General features: G+C 45.8%; 2 protein-coding genes, 1 long non-coding RNA gene and 1 pseudogene across 15 annotated transcripts; 2 read left to right on the top strand and 2 right to left on the bottom strand.

Annotated features, from left to right (window-relative positions):
* Window positions 1–2,160: 2,160 nt before the first annotated feature.
* LOC147998431 (uncharacterized) lies at window positions 2,161–14,448 on the bottom strand. 3 transcript variants are annotated; one of them, XR_015645337.1, is made up of 3 exons: window positions 14,330–14,448; window positions 13,615–13,757; window positions 2,161–3,115 (listed from the first exon to the last, which is right to left on the bottom strand). It is a non-coding gene; the product is annotated as an uncharacterized LOC147998431 (long non-coding RNA). The 3 variants fall into 3 exon arrangements; XR_015645334.1 differs by lacking the exon at window positions 2,161–3,115 and adding an exon at window positions 7,381–13,215; XR_015645335.1 differs by lacking the exon at window positions 2,161–3,115 and adding an exon at window positions 7,381–13,215 and having other exon boundaries at window positions 13,949–14,448.
* 3082ex4-5 (RT1 class pseudogene 3082ex4-5) lies at window positions 6,922–7,351 on the bottom strand (annotated as a pseudogene).
* Trim39 (tripartite motif-containing 39) lies at window positions 13,910–27,764 on the top strand. Of its 11 annotated transcripts, none has more exons than XM_087597295.1 (8): window positions 14,488–14,557; window positions 16,385–17,227; window positions 18,457–18,552; window positions 22,961–23,191; window positions 24,726–24,748; window positions 25,237–25,352; window positions 25,873–26,258; window positions 26,380–27,764. In XM_087597295.1, the coding sequence occupies exons 2-8, from the start codon at window positions 16,667–16,669 to the stop codon at window positions 26,458–26,460; spliced, it is 1,494 nt and encodes a 497-aa protein (XP_087453421.1). In that variant the 5' UTR covers window positions 14,488–14,557; window positions 16,385–16,666; the 3' UTR covers window positions 26,461–27,764. The 11 variants fall into 11 exon arrangements, with proteins under 11 accessions (NP_998727.1, XP_087453421.1, XP_087453422.1 ...); XM_087597296.1 differs by having other exon boundaries at window positions 25,897–26,258; XM_087597291.1 differs by having other exon boundaries at window positions 16,770–17,227.
* LOC147998432 (uncharacterized) lies at window positions 14,044–16,135 on the top strand. The gene is made up of 2 exons (XM_087598471.1): window positions 14,044–15,265; window positions 15,907–16,135. The coding sequence occupies exon 1, from the start codon at window positions 14,227–14,229 to the stop codon at window positions 15,073–15,075; it is 849 nt and encodes a 282-aa protein (XP_087454597.1). The 5' UTR covers window positions 14,044–14,226; the 3' UTR covers window positions 15,076–15,265; window positions 15,907–16,135.
* Window positions 27,765–27,993: the final 229 nt, after the last annotated feature.

The raw sequence follows: 27,993 nt of genomic DNA on the forward strand, positions 1-27,993 counted from the left end.
CATTGTGGGTGCTCAAATATTTTCTCTATTAGCCCTATTGCTGTGGGCTTTTAACAGGTCTTATTCTGTACTGTCATAGGCAGGGACAGTGCCCAGAGATCTGATGCATCTCTCCCAGTAGGAGAGGAAGGACTCAACACATTCCTAAGTCGGGTTGACTTGCTATACTGGAATTGTTTTTAGTATGGCTGCCTGTTTGGTATCATGGTTTAACAATCACCAATCCAAATTTGTTCATTATTTCCTTCTAAAAGGACTTCAAAAGCTCCTGACTTTTCTTTCAATGGCTGGCATCTGTTCAGGTCTCTGACTACTGTCTGTATGACTTAAGGAAGTGAATTCAGCCCAGATCTGAGTATCACTCCTTTCCATGCTGACCTGTGTGTCTTCCAGTCATCTCTCCTGATCCAGGAGACGCAGGCCTGGGAGACCTCCATCACAGAATGAACTTTAGTTTCCCTTGAGCTGTAAGTTTATTCTTAATACCTGAACGTGAGGATTTGGGTATATTTTTGGTGAATTCTTCCCATGGTAGAATTTACTTAATGAGTTTACTTAATGAGTTTACTTAATGTTTACTTAATGAGTAAACACAATCAAAGCAAGAAGAGTAAAATAGCAACCCTGTCTTGAAAAGTTGAAATCCATCCTTGGACTGCTCTCTCCTTTCCTAGGTGCTTCTCTTTTTATTGAACCTCATGTTTAAGTCTATCATTTCTCTTCCTAATAAACTTGAACTTTGCTTCCTACTGGGTCTTTCTTTCAGTCAAGAATCTCATCTTCCCCTAACAGAGTTCTCTGAATGGAACTCCTTAACTGACACACATGCACCATGGAGCTGTCTCTACCCTGCATCACACCGGGACTGCCATCGTTCCTGCCGGCCACCAAGGAATCTCTAAAGCAATGTGGGCCAGGTTGCTGTCACTGAGCTGCTCTTTTGCTTTGCATGTTACCTACAATCCTTCCCTTTAACTATCTGAAGGTTGAAAGATTGTTTTTTTTTTTTTTAAATGTAATCTGCCTGTATTCCTGTTTGCATAGCACTTGCTTGCCTAGAGCCCATGGGTATAAGAAGAGTTCCTCAGGTCCTCCTGGAACTGGGATTACAGAGAGTTGTGAACTAATGTGGGGACAATAGAAACCAAACACAAGTCTTCTGATGTAACAGCCAGTGCTCTTAACTGCTAAGCCTTCTGTATACCCTCAAGACCCACATAGTATTTTGTGATCACTATTGTGCAAAGATGCCCTTAGACCCACCATACCGTTTTCATGGGTCAGATGAAAACAGGCATTGATTCCCAGGAAGGCAACCACTGGTGCCCTAAAGTCTTTCCTTTTGACTGGAGAACTTCCTAGCACTAAACTCAAGTGAAGTGACACCCAAAAGGGAAAATATCAATAATCAGAACCTTCTGGTAATAATACCTGATTCTTGAACAAGAAAAGTATGTTCATGGTTAAGAACACAACATGGTTACTTACAGATGCCCAGGGGAAGGTTCATTACAAAAATGTGAATGACTCCTGAGCAGCTTCAGCACCAAAGGCCCAACTTACAGGCACCTTGGCCAGCCAAAAAGTCTTCTCTCCTGGAAATTGCTTACTGCTTTTATAGACAGGGAAAGGGGCCACTGACCTCTATGTGTTTCAGGAGCTTCCTGAGCTTGTAAACTCCATAAGCTTCCTGGGTCTTAAAAGCCTCCCTCCTCTACTCAAAAGGGAGCACTTCCTAAGTTGAAATAGCTGTACAACACTGATTTACATAAGACTCGGTCTCAAAAAGCCAAAACATGGGCCTAGGAAGATGCTTCAATGGATAAAGCTTTCACTAACCAAGCATGAGGATGGTAGTTTGGATCTCCAGAACCCATTGAAAAGCCAGTAGGCACAGCTGGATCCCCACCAGCAATCCTAGCACTCTGGGTGTAGAGGTGAAGGAAATCCCATGGCAAGCTGGCTGGGTAGACTGCCTAAATCAGTGAGCTTTGGGTTCAACGAGACACCGTACCTCATTAAATAATAGTAATTATGATTGAGGAAGACTGTTAACTCTGGTCCCCACATGCACATTACCCACACACACATTTGAACACACATACCCATGTACATGCACACAACACACATATATACATACAGAAAAACATGAAACCAAAACGATGTGACTTAGGTTTTTATTTGATTGGAAGGTACAGTCCATTATTCAAGGATCATCTCTTCGGAAGAAAATAAAAGTAATCCCTGGGCTGCTGATTCGGTGGATAAAGGTACTTGTTGCCAAGCCTAGGGGTCTGACTCTAATCATGTGATGGTGGATGAACAGAAGGTTCCCCAGTTGTCCTTAGATCTCCATGCAGGTGCTATTGAACAGCATTTGTTAGAACAGCCCAGGATGAGTGCTCAGTGTTTGAGGACTTTGTGCCACAGCTGGCACAGAGGAGCACTGACCTGAAATACCACTAATAAAGACATCTCTCCAGGGAGAGGGGGTTCATCCATTTAACAAGTTGACACCAAAGGTCTAAAAAGTCAGTATTGCTAGCAATGTCTTATTAGCTAGCAATGAAGAGAGATGACACTGAAGTAGATTAAATGTCCCTACAGGACATGGGAAGTGCTAGGTGATGGGTAATACAAAATATGAATGTGGGTGGCAGAGCGCTTGACTAGCGAGCGCTTGACTAGCAAGCGCAAGGCCCTGGGTTCGGTCCTCAGCTCCAGACCAAAAAAAAAAGGTTGGGGATTTAGCTCAGTGGTAGAGCGCTTGCCTAGGAAGTGCAAGGCCCTGGGTTCGGTCCCCAGCTCCGGAAAAAAAAAAAAAAAAAAAAAACACGAATGGAATGTGATTGCTTTTACTGGGGTACTCAGCACAGGCCCCACTGGGAAGGTAGACTGTGAAGAAAGATCTGAAGGATGAGGAGGAATCTGTCAGGTGTCGGCAGGAAGTTGTTTTTGTGTTCCTTGTGGTTGTTGCTTCATTGTTAATAAGCAAGAGGATCTTTCAGTGCTTATACCCCAGGACACTGTCCTATGTTCTAGGGAAAAACTGGCTCCGTATATGTTGAGTAGTCTTGTGGAGAGGAGATGTGAGGTACAGCCAGGTCTTACAGGTCTGGAAGATAGTAAAGACATCCTTGCTTAAAGCACGGACATTTTGAGTGAGGTGTTAGGGCAAAGTGTAGGGTACAGTCTAGTCTTTCAGGCTGAACATAAGCCACTTCAACTGCCATGTGAGCAACTGAAACAGCAGAAGGGACTCAATTCTCTACAGTTTGAAGACAGGACTTACCATTCACTGCATTACTGTGGTTCTAAGATAAGTATCCACAATTTCTGATAACATTAAAGTATTTCATCAACAAATCTGGGTAAGCACGTTGTTTAATATGATTCAACAGGAATAAGAGGTAATGTGGTTGGCTGGAGATTCTCTTCTTCCCAGCAAATCTGGCTGCTTATGTAATCTTTGGGCAAGTCTTTTGTTGCCCTAGACAGTTTCAAGGGCTTCCAAAGGCTTCTCTCCAAGTGGGAATGTTCCATACCCATATAAAACTCTACTCCACTGGATCTTTCTTTTTGTGCATCTTGTTTGATGTTGCCTCTAAGCCTTGGGTATGAGAGATATATGTGCAACTTCCCTGCTCTGTTTATGGCTAAGCATCTTGATGCCACAATAAAAGCAATTGTTCTCAGGATCCTAACCAAATGTGAATCTCTGGAGTACTCCATCACTCCAAAGAGAAACTTTCCCTCCAGGACTGAGTGAGGCTGACAACAGCAGGAACCCGAGTACAAACACCAATGTCCTTAAGGCAGTTTTACAGGTGCATCACGTCCATTTAGCAAAACAAGAGCAGTGGCCTCTCCACTGGGAGTTATGATAGTCAATATTTCCCACTAGTTTACTGGCTCACAGTGTTTGATATGAGTTTTACCCTGTCGAGCAGAACTTAAATCAAAATAGAAAGTAATTGGTTGCACCACAACAGATAAGCCACTATTATACCAATGGGGCACACTTTACCTGGTATGTTGGTACTGGAGCAAGCAGGGATCATACCCAAGCAATAGCAATTCTCTCCCAGCAAGCCTACATATTTGGGTTCAAATTCAGGGTCTTGTGCACATAAGAACACTTCAAACACTAAGGGGCCATTTCTCCAGATATCTATTGTATGTAATGTATATTATCTATCAATATGCTATAATCAAATATATCTTTGAATATATGAATGTAACATTAGAATTATCTTCCTTAGAACAAAGCCCGGTAGAAGGTATGGAAGATGGCCCTTACTTTAGTACAACGTAAATCTCAAATGCTGTCTCTCTAGAACCACTTCTCAGGCTTGATGTCTCACCTTTGTCTTACTGTAGAGTCAAAGATTAGATAACTGTAAACACTAAGGGAGATTCACATGCATGTCTGTGTACTGGGGTGGTCTGTGTAGGAACGACCCCCATAGGCTCATGTGTTTGAATGCTTGGCACACATGGATTAGCACTATTAGGAGGTTTTGAAGTAGGTGTGGCCTTGTTGGAGGAAGTATTTTCACTAAGGGGCTGGGCTTTGACATCTTAGATGCTCAAGCTAGGTCTAGTTTGATATTCACTTCCTTTTGCCTACCCATCAGGATGTAGAACTCTCAGCTCCTTCTCTAGCACCCTATCTACATGTATGTCTCCATGCTTCCCACCGTGATGATAATGGACTAAACCTCTGAAACTGTAAGCCAGTCCCAGCTGCTGTAGTCATGGCGACTCTTCACTGCAATAAAACCCTAAGACAATATTGACAATAACCTTATTTGAATAATTATACAGATTCACACACAAAGCTGGCCACAGAGCCAAAAAAAGAATACTTTCTCCTCACTCCAAGTCCAAGGTAGGATTCATGAATCCTGTCTAAACAATTATTAATACATTTTTATTTTACTATGGTATCAAAGATGAGTATCCACAATTATCTGATAACAGCATTAAAATATTTCACCTACAAATTTGTGTAAGGCAAGCTATTTCATATGATTCATCTGGAATAACAGGTTCTTCTCCTAAGTAAAAGACTTACAAACTTGTAGAGTTCAAAAGTCCCACACTTCAGTCTGTTCTTGTTGGAAAATGATTATTTCTCATACAATTTTGTCAACATAATAGATCTGTTAATATTTTAAGCCACTGAATACATTTTGAAAGGTTCGGTTTACACATGTGACTCACAAAAACATATTTTCCTAGAAGAAACTCATTAAATCATAAGAGCATATGGAGATCCTGAGACAAGAAAGTCTGAGACTGCTTATCAAGACAAATATTGAACTGGAATGAGGGAGATTGCACAAGGAGTCTCTTGGTACTGAAACAGGAGAGGCAGGATAAAGTCCCAGGTTCCTAGTGAAGCATAATGGACAGTGGCATTGAAGCACAGCTCTGGAGATTCACTCTCTCCTCTACGTTTCACTTTCTGATCTTCTAAACTGAGTCAGATTTTTGTACCCAGACACTTATGATGTGATGACCATTTCCACGCCCATTGGGTATCACGTTTTTGCAGAAGCTAGTACAAAGTTTCTGGGTTCTTAAAAACTCTCAGTGTTCAGAAGTTCTCCAGATCCCAGATAGGGATCTGCTCTGGCTGCTGGCAGCCTCCCTGGCTCCTACACAGACCCTGGCTGGTGAGTGTGGATTCCAGAGGGAAATGGCTTCTGAATGAATGTCTGCCCCTTGCTTCCTCCAGGCTCACACTCTCACTCGCTGTGTTATTTCAGCACTCCTAGGACCCCAGCAGGGACTTGGGGAACCCAGGTTCCTTGTCTTCAGATTTTTTGACAAGTTGCCACTCCGTGTGACTTGACAGCAATACAATGACGCCCTAAAGAGGAGCTGGGGGCACCATGGATGAAGGATTACCTAGAGCAGCAGACTCCTTCCTGAGATCACCAAGGCCAATGTGCAGATTTTCTGTTAAGAGGGCCCTCTGCCCTGGTACAACCAGAGCCCAGAGCCAGTATGTGACCTAGCCTCCTGTGTATCACCTAGCCTCCTGTGACTTGGGTAGACCCAAATAGCAGACCCAGCTCATAAGCCCTAGACTACTGTCCAATATGTCTCCTACATCCCAAGCTTGAGAAATCTACTGGTCTGGGGGGGGGGGGGGGGACTGAAACAGTTAACTAGTTGTGGTCTTCCATTTCCTTTTCCGGGGGGGGGGGGGGGCTGAATAATGGGTGGAGCCATGCCGTTAGGGCTGATTGCTTTTTCCTTCCAGGCTACCATACCATCCAGTCCATTATGGGTAGTGATGGGCACTTCCTTAGTGGGTACTACGGGAGGCATATGACGGCACCGACCATCTCTAAGGACCTTTATTCCTAGGCTGCTGCAAACAAGGTGGCCCTGATTACCCTGCACAGATATGAGGATGAGGCAGAGTACCACAAGGCATACCATGTAGTGAGTTCGCAGCTATCTAGAGAAAGGAAGGGGTTACTGCAATGTACAGGTATTGAGTGGCAGCCAACACCTTATGGATTCCCAGCAGATACCTCTGATTCAGGCCTTCCAAAAGGTCACCTTCCTCCTACCTGGGGAATTAAAGGCGCCCTGTCTTGCTCTCCAGGACAGAACAGTTACTGCAATAAGTCAAAGCAGCCTTGGACATTATTTAGAGATACCCCCTTTGTTCTCTGCCTTTGTTCCAGTCTCTTTGGAAATTTGGTCAAGCTTTTCTGTCTGAATCATTCAGCCTACTCCCAGGTCAGAACCCAATGTCCCTTTTAGAGACTTGGAGTCTGTTACTCTGGGTGGGCTCAACCTGATTTTCCAAAGTACATAGTATCCTAGAGGCCTGGGTTTCCATGTCCTGTCCTGCTGTTTCGGTGAAGATAATGGAGTCTCTGAACCTCTGAATTCTCAGATTCCCCAAAGACACATGTGACCCATCATCCCAGACCTGAAGGTACTGGGCCCTAGGCTTCTACCCTGCTGAATTCACCAACCCGGAAGAGGGATGGAGAGGTGCAGACCCGGGACATGGAGCTTATGAAGACCAGGCCCACAGGGGATGGAACCATACAGAAGAAGGCAGCTGTGGTGGTGCCTTCTAGGAAGGAGCAGAAATACATATGCCAAGTGCTGCATGAGGGACTGCCTGAGCTGCTCGCCCTGAGATGGGGTAAGGAGGGTGTGCTGTCCCGGAAAACAGGAGTCCTCTGGAGATCCTGAGTAGAGTCAAGGCCTCTCACTTTACTTATTTCCTAGCCCTGCCTCTTCAGCACAGGCCCCACTGTGGGAGTCACTGCTGGCCTGATTCTCCTTGGAGCTGTGTTCAAGTCACTGCTGTGGTGTGGAAGTTACCAAGGAGGAAAGGTGAAATTAGGGTCCAAATTTTATTGTGAATGTACCTGGTACTATTAGTATGTTCATGAGCACCATGATGTACATGTATAGATCCAATGACAACTTTGTTTTCCTTCCACCTTTATGTGGGTTCTAGAGATCAAATCCAGGCTTGCATAGCAAACACCTTCACCCACTAATCCATCTGTGGTCCATGTTCTTGAGGGCATTAGAAGCTCATCAGAAGTTTGTGCAGTCTTAATAAGGGAACACACTTTCCCAGCCCAGTGTGCTAATAGTACTTTGGAACTCATGTAAAAATCAAACACAAAGAATCTACCACCAAGATAATTATGGCCCTGAGAACCTGGCTCTGAGTATCTGCAAGTCAGAGATCCCTCTAGAGACAATGACTTCCAAGAGGGCAGCTGGTCCTCTTGCATAAATAAATCACTTCCTGTTGCTTTATCCAGCACTGTGATCCTGTGGTCTGCAGGCAATTCAAGGAATTGCCCTGTGCTCCAGACTTGCTGGTTTTCAGGCTGCTATGGCCCTGCTGCCTCCATGGCCTCTTACAGGCTGGTTTTCTATTGACAGCTATGCTCAGGCCACTAATAAGTTTGAAGCGGCTGCTCCCTGAAACACTGAGGCAGTATAGTAGTGTAGATAGGAGCCCTTGATTCCCCACTTCAGCCCCATCTCATGTGGGCATCTAAAGCTCTAAATACTAAGGCCCAGGAGAAAGAGTAGCAGGGACAGGACCACATTCCAGGCTTCCGGGTTTGGAGTACAGGTGAATGAGTATGCAGTAGGCTATGGAGCACTACTACTCAGTGACTTACATTTGTCAGGATCTTCTTCTACAGCATTACAGCCTAACACTATGGAATGAGCAAAACAAAGGTTAACTAATGCATGCGTGCACTCATGTGAAAACCATCAACTCACCTTTGCTGACAGGAGCTCAGACAGACATAGTCAGAGGTCAGACTGTTAGAGGGAACTGGGATTAGAATTTTCTATCCTGTCTACTGAGAACAGCATCTAGATAAGAATCTGTATTTGAAATCTGACCCCAGAGTCAATTGATGGTTTAGGATATGTGATGGTTTGTATATTCTCAGCCCAGGGAGAGGCACTATTAGAAGGTTTAGCCCTGTTAGAGTAGGTATGTACCACCATGCCTGGATCTGGGACTAGTTTTGTCCCAGGCTAACCTTGAACTCAGAACTCTCCTTGCCATAGTCTCCTGAGATTCACTATGCCTCAAGAGCTCCATGCAAAGATCCAGGTTAGAAACCTGTTGTCTCCCAGACTCAAGGTCTGATCACAGGTGAGCCTTCCAATTCTGGATTGTGGTTCATTCCAGACAGAGTCAAGCTGACAACCAAGGATAACCATTACAGTATACATTTGCTTCAAACTTGGAAGAGGAAATAAAACCTGAGAACATTCTGAAAACTACCTCTGTTGATGGGTATTTCAGGTGGGGAGAGAAGATTGAGGATAAACATGGATAGGGCTGTTTCTCAGCTAGTGTTCAGTCCACTGTAGACTTCATCTGGGTCACCTTTGCTTCTCTTATCCCTGAAGGTTCCTGAACATTCCATCAAGGGTCTCAGCAATGGCCCCAGGCCTTATCCTGTGTGTAGGACCATACACAGTGAAGATCAGATGTGGCAGGACAGCCTAAATTCAATCTTTGGCTCCCAACTTATGTTTCTTATTCTTGTGTGTAAGTCTGGGCCAAGCATATTCAAACCACCTGGCCCCCAAAGGCTTGTTCAAACACATGAGTCTATGGGGGACATACCTAGCCATAGCATAGTAAAAATACATTTAGTCCAACTTCCAAAGTCCCCATAGTCTATAGCAGTCTCAACCATGTTAAAAGTCCGAAGTTCAAAGTCTCTCCTGAGATACATCCACTTAACTATAATCCTCAAAGCAAGTCAGGAAACCAGCTGGGCAAACTCCAAACTCTGCATCTCCACGTCTGATGTCAAAGCCGTCCTCGGATTCCCAGCTCCTTTTTCATCTGTGTTAACTCCAACCATCTTCTCCTGGGCTGATTCCACTCCACTAGCAGCTTTCCTCAGCAGATAGCCCACAGCTCTGGCATTTTTAACATCTTGAGGTCTCTAAGTCAACATTAACTTCACACCTTCTTGTGCCAATGTCTGGGTTCCAAACGATCTTCTGGACTCCACCAAAGGGCTTGGGTCACATCTCCAGCTCTGCCCTCTGTAGCACTCTAGGCTCTGGTTGACTCCACTCCACTGCCATTGCTATTCTTGATGGTCATCCCATCTCCAATGCACTGGGGTCTTCTGCTGTAACTAGGGTTCACTAATAGCCTCTCATGGGCTCTCTTCATGGTGCCGAACCTCAACTTCTTTGCATGACCCATTCAGTCCCTGGGCCTTCGACTGTAATTGAAGACCTGTGTCCTTTTAACAGCTCACAAGTGTCCTTGTACTCAGACAATGGGCATCCAGTGAGTTCAACAATGGAGAACAACGAGAACAAGCTAAAGCTGCACCTATGCTCACCACCATGGCAGAACGTGACAGCTCACTGGCCTGAACGGTGAGAGAGCCTGTATTTGGACATGTTTGGATAAAGCAGTCACTAAAGGCTCTAAACAGTTCATGTTTAGAACCCAGCCATTTATGTGGTCATGTTTTGACATTAGATATATTTCTTTCAGATGGATTAGTGCTGGAAAAACTGACACCTGGGTGGTCAATTAGGATAGGAGAAGCAAGCTATTGGTAAACAGGACAGGGTAGCACCCAACAAAACACATACACCTGAAGTACTTTCTTGGCCAAAATAGAGGAAGTTGTCCAGGATAAATTAACGTGTAACCAAAGACCACTAAGACCCTTATTTAACTAAAGGGAAAGGGAGCATCAAGGGACCAATACTGAGAACCCAGGACCTGGTGTCTGCTTGGACACTAACCAAATACATCCCATCTATGCTTTCCACCCACAGCCATTCCACTGACTCCTGCCACAGATCTCACCTACTTTGCCGCTTCTCTCCAGAAGTGCTGAAACACACCCTACCATATCCTTACTGAAGTCAAAGATCTTTGCATTGTAAGCAAGCACAACATACCAGAAACTAAGCCTTACAGCCTCTCAGCTGCTGTGGTTGGAGTAGAGAGACCAACAAGGGAAGTGACCTGGTTCACCAGTCTGAGGGCTCAAAAACAACATAAACTATGAGCAGATCATCACAATGGTTTGCATTACCATTAGGCACACCCCTGCCCACGGGTTAGGAGAAGCCGAAAAAACACATCAGACACCCCTTCATTTGGAAGAGGTCTAGTTCAAACTCCAACATGGAACTGGCTCTGAAGTAAAAGCTTGTTTAGTTAAAGACCAAGGAACAGAGCAATTTTAAAAGGCATAAACCTTGCAAGGAATCTTGAAAGAAAGGCACTGTCCAGCTCATGAAAGTGAAACCTGAATCAGTCAAGGCAGGCATTACTTTAAGATGTCCACACTGCCACCAAGTTTCAGATGTAAAGGCACACATTCAAACTCTGGGGCACACATTCTATGAAATGAAGCCCTTCACTGAAAAAAGTGTAACAACTCCATATAGTAGAACACGCTGCAGTTTTTTACTTTGGAGTTTCCCTGGCAATGCACAAAGCTGGACAAAACACTGTTGCTATCTTGATAACAAGAAAAGGTGAAGAACTGAGACAACCCAAACTCTTTAACCTTTCAGAGAGCTACCCAAGGAGACTGAAATCCTCACCACTCAGCTTCCCAAGACAGAAAAAGAGGCCCCCAGAAACCATGTATGAGCATCACTCATGGAAGGCCCAAGGTGCAGCAGAGAACAGGGCACTGCATTGAGTGGGTTGGGAGTAATAGATATAATTATTTATGAACTGCTACAGTAAATACAGAACTTCTGGGAGCCCCAGACACAATGATAATTCAAACCTATTTGCCTTTTCCTCCATACACTTCAGAGGGCACTCAAAAGAAAAATAGGAACAAGGCGGATGACCAGAGAAAACTCTCAAGATACAAGACTAAAAAGGGAGGGAACAATTCCTCATAACAGAAAAGTCACATTGGGATATTTTTAAGGGACAGTGGCAAAAGACTAGTTTCAAGCCACCTTATGCTAGAAATAAGGTGTCATTAACTATAACAACTGCTGCAGTTTATAATCTCTAATGGGCAAATATGATAAAGTAAAGTGGAAGAAAAATTAATAATTATCCATTTTACTCTTAAAATCATTGGCTACCATGAAAGCAGAGCAAAAACAACAAAACAACAGAATGAAAAACAGTAAACTCTTTTTCTTTTTAAGTAATTTGTTGTATTTGGCATTTGTGGTTCTAAATCTTTAACCTCAGATACTGCCTGTTTTATGCTCTTAAGTAGGAGGGGTTAAACATGCATCTTAGTTGTAGTAGCCAACACCTGTAATTCTAGCACTCTGAAGTGAAGCAGAAGGACCGAGCTTCCTAATAAACTCAAGTTCAGCCTAGACCACACAAAACGCTACCTGGAAGAAGCCAAAACTGCACCGTGTTTTTGAAAACTAAGACTGAAGAGGAACCACTTCCTCTGAAAGGAGGGCACACACTCAAATACATGCAAATATGATGCCAACTGTTACTGGAAGTAGGGAAAGTGTTTAGTAGTAGCTTCCTCTGAGATTACATCGTGGAGGGAAACTTTCTAAGGCAGGAGGTTTTCAGAGATGTAAAACAACAGGATGTTCTAAAGAGAAGTGAAGTACCATGGGCAAGCACTTTAAGACACAAAATAAACAACTCATGATAGCTTCAGGAAGTCCAAAATCTCCTCCTCAAGAATACATTAAACAGACACTGCTGAGAGCCACTCTTAGACAAGTCCAGTGGAAGCAGAGGATGACTGGAAGAAGTAAGAACAAGCTGCCTAGCAGATTCGAACACTAACTGGAGAGACACCCTTAGCCTGTTGATCTGTGAAATGTGTGCCAGGTTTCCAGCTACGTGAGCTGTCAAACTATGCTGGGATGGACTTTGGTGACAGTGTCTTTGAGTTATTTCTGTTCTTGTAAGTAACTCCTCACCCATATTCCTCTAAATAACCCTAATAAAGCTCATGCTTCCCCACATCAGACTTCAGTGGTACCCATACTTTGGTCTGGGTCAACTCACTGAGGTGACAGGCATGTGTTTATGTCCCCAGAAAAGGTCTATCTCACAACAGAGGGACAAGCTACCTACCCATCCAGTAGTATGAATATGCATCCTAGCATTAACTCCGCCTGAGTCCATTACATCTGTACCATCAGACATTCCCTCCACATCAACTCATTCCCTTCCACAAAAATCTTCATCACAGATTCAACACTTCCAAAAACAAGGAGTGTTAGCATTTTGTCTAGGCTCTGCCCCAGTTACCTGGCAACAACCAGGTGTGCCTGACTCACTATAAAAGGGGTTTGCCCCCTGCATACTCTCTTGCCTTCTTGCTCTCCCTCTTTCCTCTCACCCCTTCCACCTCTCCATTCCCCTCCCCCATCTCCACATGCTCCTGGCCAGTCTCTACTTCTCTACTCTCTCTGCCTTTCTGTCTCTACTCCCTCAACTCCCCTCCCCATAATAATAAACTCTTATTTTATATTATACTGTCATGTGGCTGGTCCCTCAGGAGTAAGGGATGCTTCAGCATAGGCCCACAAAGGCACCCCCTCCCTCCACACCTGACTACACATCTGCCAAACATATTCCTTCTCTCCTTATCTTTTTATAAAACACAAGAAGGAAGCCATAGTGCAAGCCTGGAGTCCATCCACAAGCTCCATCTGTTCTCCCGGGGAAACTTAAACGGAGGTCTACAAAGAGAAAAAAAAAAAAAAAAAAAAAACAGGCTTTGGTCCCCACCCACTGTTTACTGAGCACTAGCTGCAAAACACTAGACCAGACAGAGCAGGTTTTCCACACCCCAGCCAGGGAAAGCATTTCGCAGAATGTCAGCTCTGATGGCACTTCCCGGTTGTCAATTTGTCTCTATCTGGAAGGAACTACAATCCGGAATTGAAGGACAAGCCCTGTAATCCAGATCGTAAGGCTAGAAGACACAAGTTTCTGATCTGAATCTTCACATGAAAAGTTTAGGACCAGGCAAGGCAGTAGCTGCCTTTAATCCCAGGGAAAACTGAGGCAGAGATTCACTGAGTTCAAGGTCAGCCTGGGACAAAGCAAATCCCAGACCCAGGCACGGTGGCACACACCTTAATCTGGGCCACTCCTTCTGCTGGAAGTCTACATAAGGACATCGGAGGAAGGAAAGTCTCTTCGCTTGCTTGCTGAAACAACTAGCTTCGTGGGACTTCCCATTCACCGCTGCCCACTGTTGAGTCAATATGTCTACAGCCTGTAAGTCACCACAATTAGAGAGAGAATGAGAGTGAGTGAGTGAGTGAGTGAGTGAGAGAGAGAGAGAGAGAGAGAGAGAGAGATTCAGATTCAGATTCCGTAAATTCTGTAACTCTAGAGAACCCTAATTCATCAGCGAACTAGAGTAGAGGATAGGGCGCACCTCGGTCCACAGCCAAGATAACTTACCTACTACCGCTTCACCGTAAGCTAAATGCTAAACCTTAGCCAGTCGGAAGTGACGTGCAACACGGCCTCTCAGGTCAGCCACGTAATCCAACGCCGCCTTAAACTGCCACCCTCCCCCATAATCGACCCGGAGACCGGGAAAGTGTGGCCCAAAGCCCACAACCCGTAGCCCCCCAGGTCTCTGCGGCTCTCAGCCCCACCGAGGACCAGCTTGTGCCTCGGCGGGCTCGCTGACACAGCCATGGCGCGCTGCCCGCCATGGGTTTCGGCGTCTCACTATGCGCATGCGCGGCCCTCCGTCTCCCGGGGACCGCTCCGGTCACCTGGGCGCCAGCACCTCAGCCACCCAACGCGGCGAGTTCCCTCTCGCCCGGTACTCGCCGTGCAGGCCCTCGCCTCCGGCTTCCTGCCGCCGCCCGCCACAGGCCCGACTAGGCCGGGGCACGGCGGCTCGGCGCCGTGCAGCTGTCTTCCATAGCCGCAGCGCGGCTTCCGCTTCCGGCGAGTATTGTGTGTCGCGCCGCGGGGCGGGGGTGAGGGGAGGAGGAAGGAGGGAGGCAGTGCTCCGGCGGCTCCGCGCCCGGCACTCCGGGACCCGGAGCCGGGAAGGTAGGTGCTGCGCCGCCGCCACAAGGGTCCCGGAGCCGGCTTCAGCCGGCCGGCTCCTCACGCCGCGGCCCTACGCCCGGCGAGCGCGTCAGCCGCCCGGCGCGCAACTACAGCTGCCTCCGCCCGCCTCGGGCCCGGAGGACGTTTGCCGCCCCGGCGACGTCAGCGCGTCCGGCGTTGCTTGGCTACCCCGCCGTTCCCCTGTCCCGCTGCCTTTGGTCTCCCCGGGTGAAACTGACGCAGTCACCGCGGGTCTGGGCTGCGACATGGCAGCGGGCATCCCACCTTCACGTCACACCTCTCCCTCACTTAGACACGCATTCGTTCCTCCCTGCCAACCACGACGTATGCCCCCTCACTCTGGTCCTCATGCTCCCGATATGGCAGCAGAAGATGGAGACCGGGTGGGACAGAGTTGTGGCCAGTGCTTGAGAGAGGCTCCTGAGGTGGTACCCAACAGTGATAAAAGGCAAAACGTGGACGGCTCTGACGTTGTTACTTCCACTGAGACAGAGTAATGGAGAGGAAGGACCAAGCCAGAGGAGCAAAAGGCCATATTATGGCTGCCCTCTACAGCACATCCACACCACCCCCAGTTCCAAATCCTCTCCGTTCTTCACTAACCTTGAGCCCATTTCTCTGTCATACCATCTATTTGCTAATTAGATACATGCCGGTCTCTTAAGTGTGGATATGACTCAATTTTAGGTGAGGGTGCCATTTAATATCCGTAAGATTGGGGAGGAGGCTGAGTCACTAGTCAAAAACTGGATTCTAACGGGCAGAGAAGAAATCATCCAACTGAACTTATCTGGATCAATTTCTTCTGTCCATTAAAAGGAGATAAGTTGCCAACTCCTACTTAACTCTCCCATCTGTATAGTCAGTATACAGAAATAATCATTGTTGCCCCCAATTCATTACATGGCCACTTTTCCTGTCAATGGGTAGACCTACCAGACCTACATCCTTTTGGGGCAGAACGGAAAGTAGGGGTTATGTGGCCAGATAAATTAACTTAGGTGTTGATAGTTTAAGGATGGCGTGTGGACCAGCTATGTATCTAAGAGAGCTTTGGTTGTCTCTTCCCACCCATTTATTGAGACCACGTGGTTATGTTAACTTAGGCTGGCCTCGAGCTCCTGAGGCTCCTGCCTTTGTAAACATGTGCCACCTGGTATCAACCAGACCTAGCTAATTTCCTTCCTAATCACTCCACTGAACAGCCAAGGAGTTTGGTTACTGGTAGTGACTTTGAAAGACTGAAGTCACCACTGAACATTTAGAAAGCTGTTGCCCTCCACTCAACAGTTCTCTCTCAGAGCTGATGTGTATGTGTTGCTTTGCAGCCATTCCATCTGCACACAAATAGAAATGAGACAAGTGACAGTAACGTCTTCTCCAAGAAGAGAATGTTCGTTCTTTGGGCTAGTTTGGTGAGAGGAAGAACTAGCTCACGTTCCCCTGGAAAGAAAGCGTGTTGCTGTAGCTTAACTCATCCAGTGTATTGCCCTTTGAAAAAGAGCAGCTCAAGGTTAGACTCTACAGTAATAAAGCTTCTATGACGTAAGACTATAAGAAGTAGTTTTGGGTTCTTTGATGTTGGTGCAGTGCTCGTATATAAAGTTCTTTAAAAATTCTAATGGGTTCTAGGGCCATTTAAAAAAAACTTGAAAAATACTGTATTTGTTTAACAAGGTCTTACTCTACAGCCCAGGCTAGTCTCATCCTTATATTGATTCTCCTGCCTCACAGTGAGCCACCACGCCCAGCTAAAATCCTAACACTTTGGCTTATATCTCAATTCCTGTGGTTCCCTCTCTCTAGAAATAAGAGCTCTGTGATTCCAGCTAACCTAGAACTCATTGTGTAGCCAAGGATGTCCTTCAGCTGATGACAGTCCCCCCTGCCTTGACCTCAAAAATGCTGGGGCTATAGGTTTGAGTCACCACATCAGGCTCCTTTTCATCGTTGGTAATGAGAAGGCAGAGGTAGAGAGATTCTGGGCACTGCTGATATTTGCTGACTCAAAAAAAAAAAATGCAGTGATGGGGAGAAGTCACAAACACCGTAAACAGACCAACCGGTGAAAAAGGTGGAGATGGGAGAATGCCAAGATGGGGCTACATCCGGAAGTATGGCTTACTGGGAGCTAATGTCAGGAAACAAAGTAACCCTCCAACTAACACTTCTCTCTCCCCCTGCCTCCAAGTTATAATGGCAGAGACAAGTCTGTTAGAGGCTGGAGCCTCTGCAGCCTCCACAGCCGCTGCTCTGGAGAACTTGCAGGTAGAGGCAAGCTGTTCTGTGTGCCTGGAGTACCTGAAGGAGCCGGTTATCATTGAATGTGGGCACAACTTCTGCAAAGCGTGTATTACCCGCTGGTGGGAGGACCTAGAGCGGGACTTCCCTTGCCCTGTCTGTCGGAAGACATCCCGATACCGGAGCCTCAGGCCTAACCGACAGCTAGGCAGCATGGTGGAAATAGCCAAGCAGCTCCAGACGGTCAAGCGGAAGATCAGAGACGAAAGCCTCTGCTCCCAGCACCATGAACCCCTTAGCCTTTTCTGCTACGAAGACCAGGAGGCTGTCTGTCTGATATGTGCAATTTCCCATACCCACCGGGCCCATACGGTCGTGCCGATGGACGATGCTACACAGGAGTACAAGGTAGGCAACCAGGCCCGTGACTCGACGCGGGAGTGGGAGGGGGAAGCAGCTAAGAATACGTACTCTCTGAGTAAGGCTACCATTGTTCCTCTGTATTTCCCTCTAAACTCTATCACGGGTATTCGGTACAACTGTCAGTTGTCCTCCACAAGAACTGTGAGGAGTACCCCAAATTTTCTGTAACTTACTGCAATGATATTGAGACTTCCCAGTTTAGTATGTACTGACTTGGAATATAACAGATTTTAAATAAATGAGTAGAACCACACGAAGATCTGAAAAATATTTTAGAACTAAAACGATTTTTACTTCATTTATACCCTTTTACTTGTTTCTAAGTGGTTAGGTTTGAATAGAAGCAAAGGTTCGAAGGAATATCAAGGCAGGTATGGTGATATAACACACTCACAGTCCCCACACTCAGAAGGTGGGAGCAGAAGGATCAGGAGTTGAAGGAGCATGGCTACACGTTTGAGACCAGCCTGGACTGCTGGCCTACTCATAAAATAACAATAACAAATAAATAAAACTCCAACGGTGGCTCTGGCAGGAGGAGGGTGTGGCACGGTACTGGACACTGTTCTTTCTTGGATACTTTCATGGATCCCCACCACCTCCAGAACAAACAAACAAAAAGCCAGGTAACTTCAAATGTGATAGGCAGTTGTCCATAAGAAAATAGAGTGGGAACAGGCGCAGGCGATGACAGCTAGACTACTAGGTTCAAGGGAACGTCAGGTGAGCCACAGCATGATGGTGACTAACGACAGGGAAAGGAGGATCCACAAAACGTCGGCATGACATCTCCAGCTCTAGACCAAGAAGTAATGAAATTAAATAACTAAGGAGTGGAGAACGTGCCTCAGGTAGAGCACTTGCCTAGCATGCTGGAAGCCCTGGGTTTAACCTAAGTACTTCAAGGGAAGGAATGGTCGGGGCTAGAAAGATGGCTTAGCAGTAAGAGTGTGGACCAATCTGGCAGGTCACCTGAGTTTGTTCCCAGATGGCCCTTCCATAGCCTATAACTTCAGTTCCACGAGACCTGATGCTCTCTGGCTTCCCTGGGCACTGGTACACACACATGCACACACACTCAAGCAAACCTTACACGTGACTAAAAATAAATCTTTATCAACAGCACAAGGAATAATAAGTAGGTTAACCTCTTGAGTAATGGATGTACCAACTAACTCCAAATGTCACCTCTCCTGCTTTCTCCCAACCCTCAGGAGAAACTTCAGAAGTGCCTGGAGCCCCTGGAACAGAAGCTGCAGGAGATCACCTGCTGCAAAGCCTCAGAAGAAAGGAAACCAGGGGAACTCAAGGTAAAGCTTTTACTTTAAAGAAGTACTTTTTAAATAAACAAGTTGCTTCACTGCTTGGCTGACCATTTGCCTGTGAGCAAGTCAGCATCCCTTTGAGTCCGCTGCCAGTGAGCAGGAGAACTGCTGTTCTCTCACAGCGGCATCTCATCAGGGTTTCCATTAAACATGTAGGTATGTTACTTACCCTGAATTAAGTTCTGAGAACGGTGTAAGAAATGAAGAAAGGTTGAGGTCTTCCTAGTGTTACTTAAATTAAGATCAAGGTAAGAAACATTGTAAAAATTACAGAAGTGCTATTTGTTTCCTAAAAACAATGATTTCTATTAGAAAGGTGTCAGAACTGGAAAAAAAAAATGAAGAAAGGGAGCTGGGGAGATGGCTCAGTGGATAAAGGTGCTTGCTCTGTAAGCATCAAGACCTGAAGCCCACAGGAAGGAGAAAGAAGAGTGAATCCAGAGTTGACATCTGACTTCCACATGTGCACTGACTGTGACCCACATGCTCACCTACTCATTGTGAATATGCATGTGCGTGCACACACTCACGCACACACGCACACACTCACACACTCACATATGCACATATATATATTACATATATAATAAGTACATTTTAAATAAACAGACAAAACATTTTATTTCCTTGCCCACTATTCTCCTCTTCTCACTCCCAAGCAAGGAAAGAGGCTCTCCTAAGAATGCAGCGATGGGAACTTAGAGGTGTTGAAGGAAAGAGAATTTTATTTGCAAAGTTCACAGGGGAGATAGGGAGAAGCTATTGTTTGTTTTTAATTATTCTTTTTCACTGTTTTTGTGTATGGATATTTCCCCATGGTTACCAGTGGTTGCAAGTGTCATGCGGATGGATGCTGGGATTCAAACTCAGGTCCTTTAGAAGAACAAACACCCAATGCTTTTAAATTTTCCAGCTCCAAAGAACCACATTCTTTTCATTTGTTTGAGATGGAGTCTCACTATATACCTTCACTGGCCTGGAACTCATTATATAGACCACGTCGACTCCAAACTCAACAAAGATCTACCTTCCCAGGTGCTGGGACTAAAAGCATGCACCATAACACTTGGCTTAGAACTACATCCTTAAAATTAAGTAAGCTAATGTAATGTTGATTCATTGCCAGAATGTCTGTCCCTTCCTCAGCCTCCACCTGTGCAGTTCCCAATAAAATGCCACGACAAAAAAGTAACCTAAGGGAGAAACATCTTTTAGAGGTAGGAGTCTGTAATGGCAGGGAAGGCAGGGTATAGCTGCAGGAACAAGAAGCCGGCAGATAAGATTTTTCACCCTACACAGGAAATAGAGCAAACAGGAAATAGGGTAAGGCTATAAACCCTCAAAGCTGCCCCCCAACATACTTCCTCCAGCAAAGCTCCACCTCCCAAAGGTTCTATCACCTTTGCAAAGGTCCCAAGGGCTACCAACTGTGGAGACAAATACATGAGTATTCAAATACATGGAGGGCATTTCTTCTTTACACCATAATAGTATTTTAACCAAAGTATAGTTAAGTTGTTGTTTTCAATTATTAATTTTTATTCAGTGTCCTTTAAGACTGCAATTCAAAACATTCCTTTTATGACTATTTGAATTCATCTTCCTCCCCTTTTAGCCCCTTGCTTTCCTCTCATCCCAGCCCCCAGAACTAGATTCATTAACCCCTTTAAAACAGTTCATAGGAGCAAGACTTGGAACACATTCATCTAATCCCAATAATCAGGAGACTAAGACAGGAGGGTTGCAAGTGAGGCCAGCCAGACTATAGAAAGACTCTGTCTCAAAAATACAAAAGTTTTAAAATGTATGGAGTCTGAGGGTATGGCATCAGTCCCCAACACAGTTGACAAAATACAGGTTCGTGAGCTAGGCATGATGGTGCACACCTGTAACCAGAGGAGGCTAGGGCAGGAATCCCCAATACCCGAATCACAAATTCACAGCCAGCACAGACCAGCGTGGGCTGTTTAGTAAGATTGGCTCTCCTGGGTGGAGTTTATAACTAGCTATGCTGAAATCAACATTTTTAAAGTGAAAATTCGGATAAGATAGCCTACCGATATAATTTTAAAGCAACTGTCATAGCCAGTAGCATCAGAGTGATTTTTAAATTTTTTTTATGGTAGATTTTCACACTGTGGGTCTGGCTGGCCTGGGACTCACAGAGATCTGTCTGCCTCTACCTCCTAAATACTGAGGTTAAAGGTATGCACACCACTCCCAGCTAAAAGTGATTTTGATTACTAATCCGATATGTGACTATTTGATCCTGACTTCCCTAAAAGCCCCTGCAGGGTGGTCCTGTGCTTGCACCTTATGTGACACTATGAATGTGCCAAGTACGAGCTCCTTCTGAGCACATGTGCGTCCAACACTGCAAGCAGCCGTGTTCTTGGTGACAAGGTGAAGTCTAAGAGAAGCAGCATATAGTGTTCTTTTTTTCTTTTTTTTTTTTAAGGTTTATTTTTGTCTGTGTGTGTTTGTATATGTGTGCACACACAGCAATGAACACATTCTCTCAGAGAGAGAAGTCGACAAACCAGGTTCCCTGGCAATAGAGATATAGGCAGTTATGTACGACCTCCTGTGAGCGCTGGAAACCCAGCTCAGGTCTGGAAGAGAAGCAAGCTTTCTCTGGTTTGTTTTTCAGTGACACAGATAGGGTTTGTGTGTTACAGAGCCCTGGCTATCTGAACTCACTTTGCAAACCAGACTGGCCTTGAACTCAAGATTCCAACCCATAGACCTGCCTCTGCCTCCAGGCTTTAAAGGTGTTGGGCCACCACACCCAGCCAAGGAAGCAAGCATTTTAAACCATTTAAACCACTGAGTCGACTCTCTGGCCCCTAAAACATACTCCTAAATGAGTACAATTCGTCAGGAGTGCTCATAACACCACAGATGTTGAGTCTGTGCAGGACCAAGGTGAGAGTGCAACCTGCCATTGCCTACCTGAGACAGCAGCGAGTGACCCTGTAAGGGAAGCTTGTCTGCCATCTGCTTGGCATAGCTTCAGATCCACAAAGCTCTGAGGCTCGAAGGCTTTTGTGTCACACTATCCTTGAGCCTGAGCCCCACCTCTCTGTCCCTGTCCACATGCTTCCCTTTCAGTCAAGCACTTGAGACTCCTACACTGGGGAAGGTCACTTGCAGGAAGGCCTAGGGAAGGGCATGTGGATAACCCTCAGAAAGTGGTATAGCCGCTCTTTTGAGTCCTACACTCTCAAACTTTAAGAATATTTGTTAAAAGTAAAAATGTATACTGATGCAAAAGCATGTTTCAGATTTTATACAACTAATTTACTAAAGTATCTGGAATCTGATCTGGAGTGGGGACTTCTCCGGCAACATAAAAAACAACTCTCGTATAAATAAGAATTTATTCTAGAGCTAAAACTGAGAGACCATGGCCTTGAAACACATATTTAGGTCACCCCAGATTCCATGTTTCAACTTGGAAACAGTTTCATGAAGTTTTCATAGTAATAGAACAAAGAAACCCAGAAAGCAAGGCACCTTTCAAGTGCCTTGGTAGAAACAGTAAATAGAAAAAACATGGTAGTTACAGCAAAGTCATCAGCTACAGGCCCAGCCTCAAGCTGTCTGATGACACTTCATCCTCTGGTTGCTGAAAACTGGAGATCGATTAATACATTTATCCTTTTAATCTGGTCATTACAGAATGTTAGGTCCAGCACAGAAGTAGTCAACGAAAGGGCTATTTAGGAGACTAAAGGTAAAATCTAGGCCTGCAACGGTCCAACCTGTCCATAGCACTGCCATTCTGACCACACACAGCTTCTTTCCGGGGTTCTCAGTCATCTCAGAAGTGACTTAGGCTGTTTAACATAGTTTAAAAAAGCAAACAAACAGCGACCAAAGTTAAGTTCAGCCCTCACGTCAGAATATATGCTTTGCATCAACTCATGAGACTGTTGCTGGTTCTGCTCGTTTCTTACGTGTTCTCTTGTTTTCATCAGGCTAGTGTCTCACAGTTCTAATGATGGCAATCTTTGACTTCCTCGTGTCTGTTCTTCATCAGATTGTATAAGCCAAACATCAAAGTAGAAAATAGCAAAAATATCCATGTCCATAACTAGGTGTCATCACATCATTGATTAAATCTTGAATGTGTTTATTAAAATATAAAGGGTTAATTTAGGCTAAAAACAAACACACAGTCCAAGTACTGATTGTTTTAGATCTTCCCACTGGTTTGCACTGTGAGTTGTCTGTTGGAGGCGTGCAGGCAGGTAACAGTGTCCTGTACAGGAAGAGAAGCAAGTGTGTTGCTAAAGTCTTCCCAGTGGCAAAGAAGTCTGTCCTGAGCCTGGTGGATGGGGGAGAGACTCCCTGTACCTTCTGATCCTGATAGCATCCTCCCTTTTGTCAGAGACTGGTAGAGAGCCGCCGGCAGCAGATCCTAAAGGAGTTTGAGGAGCTGCACAGGCGACTGGACGAGGAACAGCAGACGCTGCTCTCCCGGCTGGAGGAGGAAGAACAGGACATTCTACAGAGACTTCGAGAAAACGCTGCTCACCTTGGGGATAGGCGCCGGGACCTTGCCCACTTAGCTGCTGAGGTGGAGGGCAAGTGCTTACAGTCAGGCTTCGAGATGCTTAAGGTTCGACCTTTGCTCCTGTACAGCCCCTCAGGTTGAACACAGTCTAGCTTCCTGTGGGCCATGCTGTCAGTAATGTACGCCCTCCTAATCTGTTTCTGTAATCCAGGTTTTTCTTGCAGGTGTGTGCTAAGGTGTTTTCCTGGAGTGGGCAGCGCAGATCTCTACCCTCCCTTCCGTTCCTTTGGGTTTGGGTGGTTGGTTTTCTGCTTCAGGGGGTGGGGGAGGGAATTGTTTTTTCTTTTTTTGTTTTTTCTGGACAGGGCTGTCTTATATAACAGCCCTGGCTGTCCTTGACTCAATTTATTGACCAAGCTAGCCTCAAACTCACAGAGATCCACCTGCCTCTGCTTTCTGAGTGCTGGGATTAAAGACATGCACCACCATACCACGCCCAATTTTTTTTTTTACATCCTTAATATCCTTCTGTCTTTTCAGAAATTATGTGCTTGAAGCTAGAGAGATGACTCAGTGGTCAAGAGCACCTGCTTCTCTTGAAGACCAAGTTTAGTTCTCAGCACCCACATGGCAGCTTGCAAACCTCTGTAACTACAGCTCCAGGGGTTCTAATAACCTCTTCTGGCCTCTTCAGACGTTGCTTGCACATGGTGCACATATATACATGCAAGCAAGCAAGACACTCATACACAAGTCTTTTTCTAAAATGTATATAATTTGTACCCAAAAAAAAATTATTTTTTCAGAAGATAAAAGTCTGTTCTACTTAGAGATAAACTGTGCACTCAATTTGTAAATGCAGTTGCCATTGCTTTCCAGTCCTGGAACTCAGTGTGCCCAGTGCCCAGAGTGGGGTGGGTAGAAACATAAAGGGTACTGAATATGTTGACGGTGTGAAGTAGTCAGACCACTGCTACCTCTAAAACACATAAAGTAGTCTTGCTCTCTTAAGCAGATTTCCTCTCAGAAAAGATCACTGGCATTTGAGTCGGTGAAGCTTCACTGCTCATTTACATGTACATTCTGTGTTACTTAGTGTCTACCCCTGTGTCTTGATTTGTGTGTGCTTTGCTAACCGCATTAAACTGGAAATTCTGCAGGGTGAGATTCATTGTGTTTGTCATCTGGATCCAAAGGAGTCTCAATCAGGATTGATATAAATTAGTGTTTATTAACCAGTGCTCTAGACAAGGAAGTCCAGACCGTGGTGGGAAGTGTCCTGTGCCACCAGGCTGGCATTGTCTTACTGATCCTCATGACGCAGAGGTGTGTGGTTGGATTCGGAGGACAAAGCAAAGAGCAGATACAACCTCTGTCCCTTGCCAAGGAGCCTGCAGTGTCTTTGAGGAACAAAGTCAAACATACAGGAAACCATTTTGAAGTGATATTACCACGGTTTGTGATGGCCAGCAGTTATGGCATTCCACAAGACACAAACTGGGTCCCTCAAAGTGGGACCCTCAGTTTGCCTGGTGCCTAGTTTGCAGATCTAGAACTGTAGAGAAGAGGGAGAACCTTTTTGCCATCATGTTCCATGAAATCTAGGACCAATCTTACTTTCTTTTCTCTTTTCCTCTAGGATGTGAAAAGTACCCTAGAAAAGTAAGTGACTCTGTGTCTCTGGGTTAGCTCTAGGCTTAGAGACTGGGTTTAGTAATGACTTGGAGAAAGGAAGAAAGGGGAAGTCATACAATGTATGAGTCAGATATGGAGAAGGATGAGCCATTGGGAGTGATAAGTCTTCACCTCCCTTTTGACATCAGGCTGTGCTTGGCCAGAGCAGTGAGAGCAGCCACGTTCTGCATATGCCTGCGTGCCTGTAGCTGTGCAAACAAGATGGCAGAAGGGGTTGGGAGCCCAGGAGCACAAGTAGTGGAGGATGCCTGTCCATTTGCATGAAACGTGAGGCTCATGCTTAAGATGCAGATCTGTCAAGGGGACCACATAGCTCTCTGGGTACAATAAAAGGAGGAAGGAAAGTGGGAGAGGTCTAGTTCTACTTTTCAGTAAAGATGACGCCACTTACACATTCAGGTGGCTACAGCGCCCCTACCTCTGTTCTGACTTTCTTTATCTCCCATCCTTCCTAGATGTGAGAAGGTGAAGACCATGGAGGTGACTTCAGTATCTATAGAGCTGGAAAAGAACTTCAGCCATTTCCCCCGGCAGTACTTTGCCCTAAGGAAAATTCTTAAACAGCTAATTGGTGAGTTGTTCCCAGAAGGACACTGGCAGAGGGCATGCAGAGGACTGGAGAGTGCAGATCCTTCCCGTGAGCTTCCCTCTTCTTAGACCCACTCCACCTTCCCCCATCACCAGCTTTCCGTCTCACCTGAATCATAGAGTTCAGAGAAGAAACCTTGGGTGTCATCAGCTCTAAATAGGGACTGAAACATGGTCACTCGTCAGGTGACCATGGGCATTTACCATCTCAGCCATGAAAGTGAAAGGGGACATCGTGAATATTTATGCTGGGAAAAGCAATCAGAAAGCATCACTATTTCAGGATGCAAGTTCCTGTTCGTCCTCCCCCAGCCCCTACTGCCCACTTGATATGGCTCCTTGTCTCTGGCCCTCCCTCAGACCGCGCCTTTCTCCTCTCCATACAGCAAAAGCAAGCATGATTTAAGGTTAGGCAACCCACAGTGTTCTGGGGACCTTGCAGGAGGTCCAGGGAGGCTGGGAAAGTGAGGCAGGGATGTTTAGCTATTCCCATCCTCATCTAGCTCCACTCTGGCTTCTTCCGCCAGCGGATGTGACCCTGGACCCTGAGACGGCTCATCCTAACCTTGTCCTGTCAGAGGATCGGAAAAGTGTCAAGTTTGTGGAGACAAGACTCCGAGACCTCCCTGACACACCACAGCGTTTCACTTTCTACCCTTGTGTCTTAGCTACTGAAGGCTTCACCTCAGGTCGACACTACTGGGAGGTGGAGGTGGGTGACAAGACCCACTGGGCAGTAGGAGTATGCCGGGACTCTGTGAGCAGGAAGGGTGAACTGACTCCACTCCCGGAGACTGGCTACTGGCGTGTTCGGCTGTGGAATGGGGACAAGTATGCAGCCACCACCACGCCTTTTACCCCTTTGCACATCAAGGTGAAACCTAAGCGGGTAGGCATATTCCTAGACTATGAGGCTGGCACACTGTCTTTTTACAACGTCACAGACCGCTCACATATCTACACCTTCACTGATACTTTCACTGAAAAACTTTGGCCCCTCTTCTACCCAGGGATCCGAGCCGGTCGGAAGAATGCTGCACCACTTACCATCAGACCCCCAACGGATTGGGAATGACAAGAGATGCAGTTGAATTGGGGTGAGGCAGGGTCAAGAGCAGCGGGCCTTCCTAACTGGCCCACTGGAAAACCTTGGTGTCTGCGTGGTTCCAGTCTTGAGCCATCTTGAGAAACCACCTCGTCTGTGGGATGGTTTGTGTGAAGGAGAAAGATAGGACTGGGCTGCATGACCAAGCACAGATGTGTCTCCCTCCTAACTAGTGGGAGTGTGGACTCCCAGGGTCCAGGTTTCCTAGTGCACAAGGACAGGTTGAGAAAGAAAAGGCTTTTCCAGAAACCAAGTCTATTGGAAAGGGTCTTAATTTGCTTAAAATGCAGGGAACAGAAACCTTTAAAAGGCTTCTATGACTCAGAATAGCCTTGTTCTTGTGGAAGTGCGTAGGGATCTGTACACATACCTCTGTGTGGAAGATGAGTGGCAGTGGCTGTCATGAGTCTAGGAGTTGAGGGGCTTTTCTGGGGGCAGAGATTGAGCATTAAAGTTAGGAGAGGAATCAGGGAAAAGGCTGAAGGAGTGTTTCTAGAAATGAATGAAGGGAACGGGGATTTCTTTGATCTCTTTTCTTAGGGTAATGTTAATCATTACCCTTAGGATTAGCCAGAGGTTCAGATCTGGGAGAAGGAAAGGGTGGGAAGAAAGGAGAATCCGTGTCCCAAAGGCTTGGGTTATTCCTGGTTCCTGCAGTTGGCTGTCTCTAAAAAGTAGGCTCCTCTCGTTCCCTTCTAAAGGTGAGATGGAAGCGATTCTGCAAGACACACATCTGCCCTTCCATTGTTCCCAAGGCAACTTGGAGAGGAGTCAGATGTTAAAGGAGACAGAACGGTGTAGCCAAAGCTCTGGCCTTAAAGAATGTTACTAAGTTGTCCACCTTGTCCCCTGGCTCAAATGTCTAAGGAAAGAAGGGAAGATAATGGAGTCTTCCTCACCCCACGACAGCAGGGTAGAAGAGGGTGGTTTGTGTTACAAAGGGCCAGATGACGGCTAAGCCTCTGTTTCCATCCTCCACCCTTTGACATTCCCCTTTTCAGAGAATGTAAATTATCTTAATTTTAGGCCAAAATAAACGACCCATAGGGTACATATTTTGTCACAAAAGGTAACGTGATGCATGCCAAACCAAACAGCCTGGATTATCTGCTGCCTGGGTAATCTTCACACAAGACTGAGACAAGAAACTGCATTGAGGGTATTCAGTTCCTCCTACCACCTCAACAGGACTTTGTCCACTCTCCTCTTACCTTTGTGCCTTGACTGTGGTTCTTTGTGGCAAGATAATTTGGTTGGTGAAAATATGGAACAAAGGATCCACTAATGTGATCTCTTGAGTTGTGTGGTAATTTGGCAGTGGCCTTATGTGAAAATCGCTGGGTGTGGAAACTATGGTCTTGGGTCTCACCCTCTGTTCTTAATGGAAGTTTGAATGGACTTAGGAATCCACATTTTAACACACTCCCCTCATTTGAGTCTGAAGGCCCATACAAAATACCCCGGGTAAGTTTCAGCTAATTGCCTTACTCTGTGCTGGAAGCCTGGTTCTCCACCCATC

This window comes from Rattus norvegicus, chromosome 20 (genome assembly GCF_021556685.1).
Source record: "Rattus norvegicus strain SHRSP/BbbUtx chromosome 20, alternate assembly SHRSP_T2T, whole genome shotgun sequence".
Classification (NCBI taxonomy): domain Eukaryota; kingdom Metazoa; phylum Chordata; class Mammalia; order Rodentia; family Muridae; genus Rattus; species Rattus norvegicus.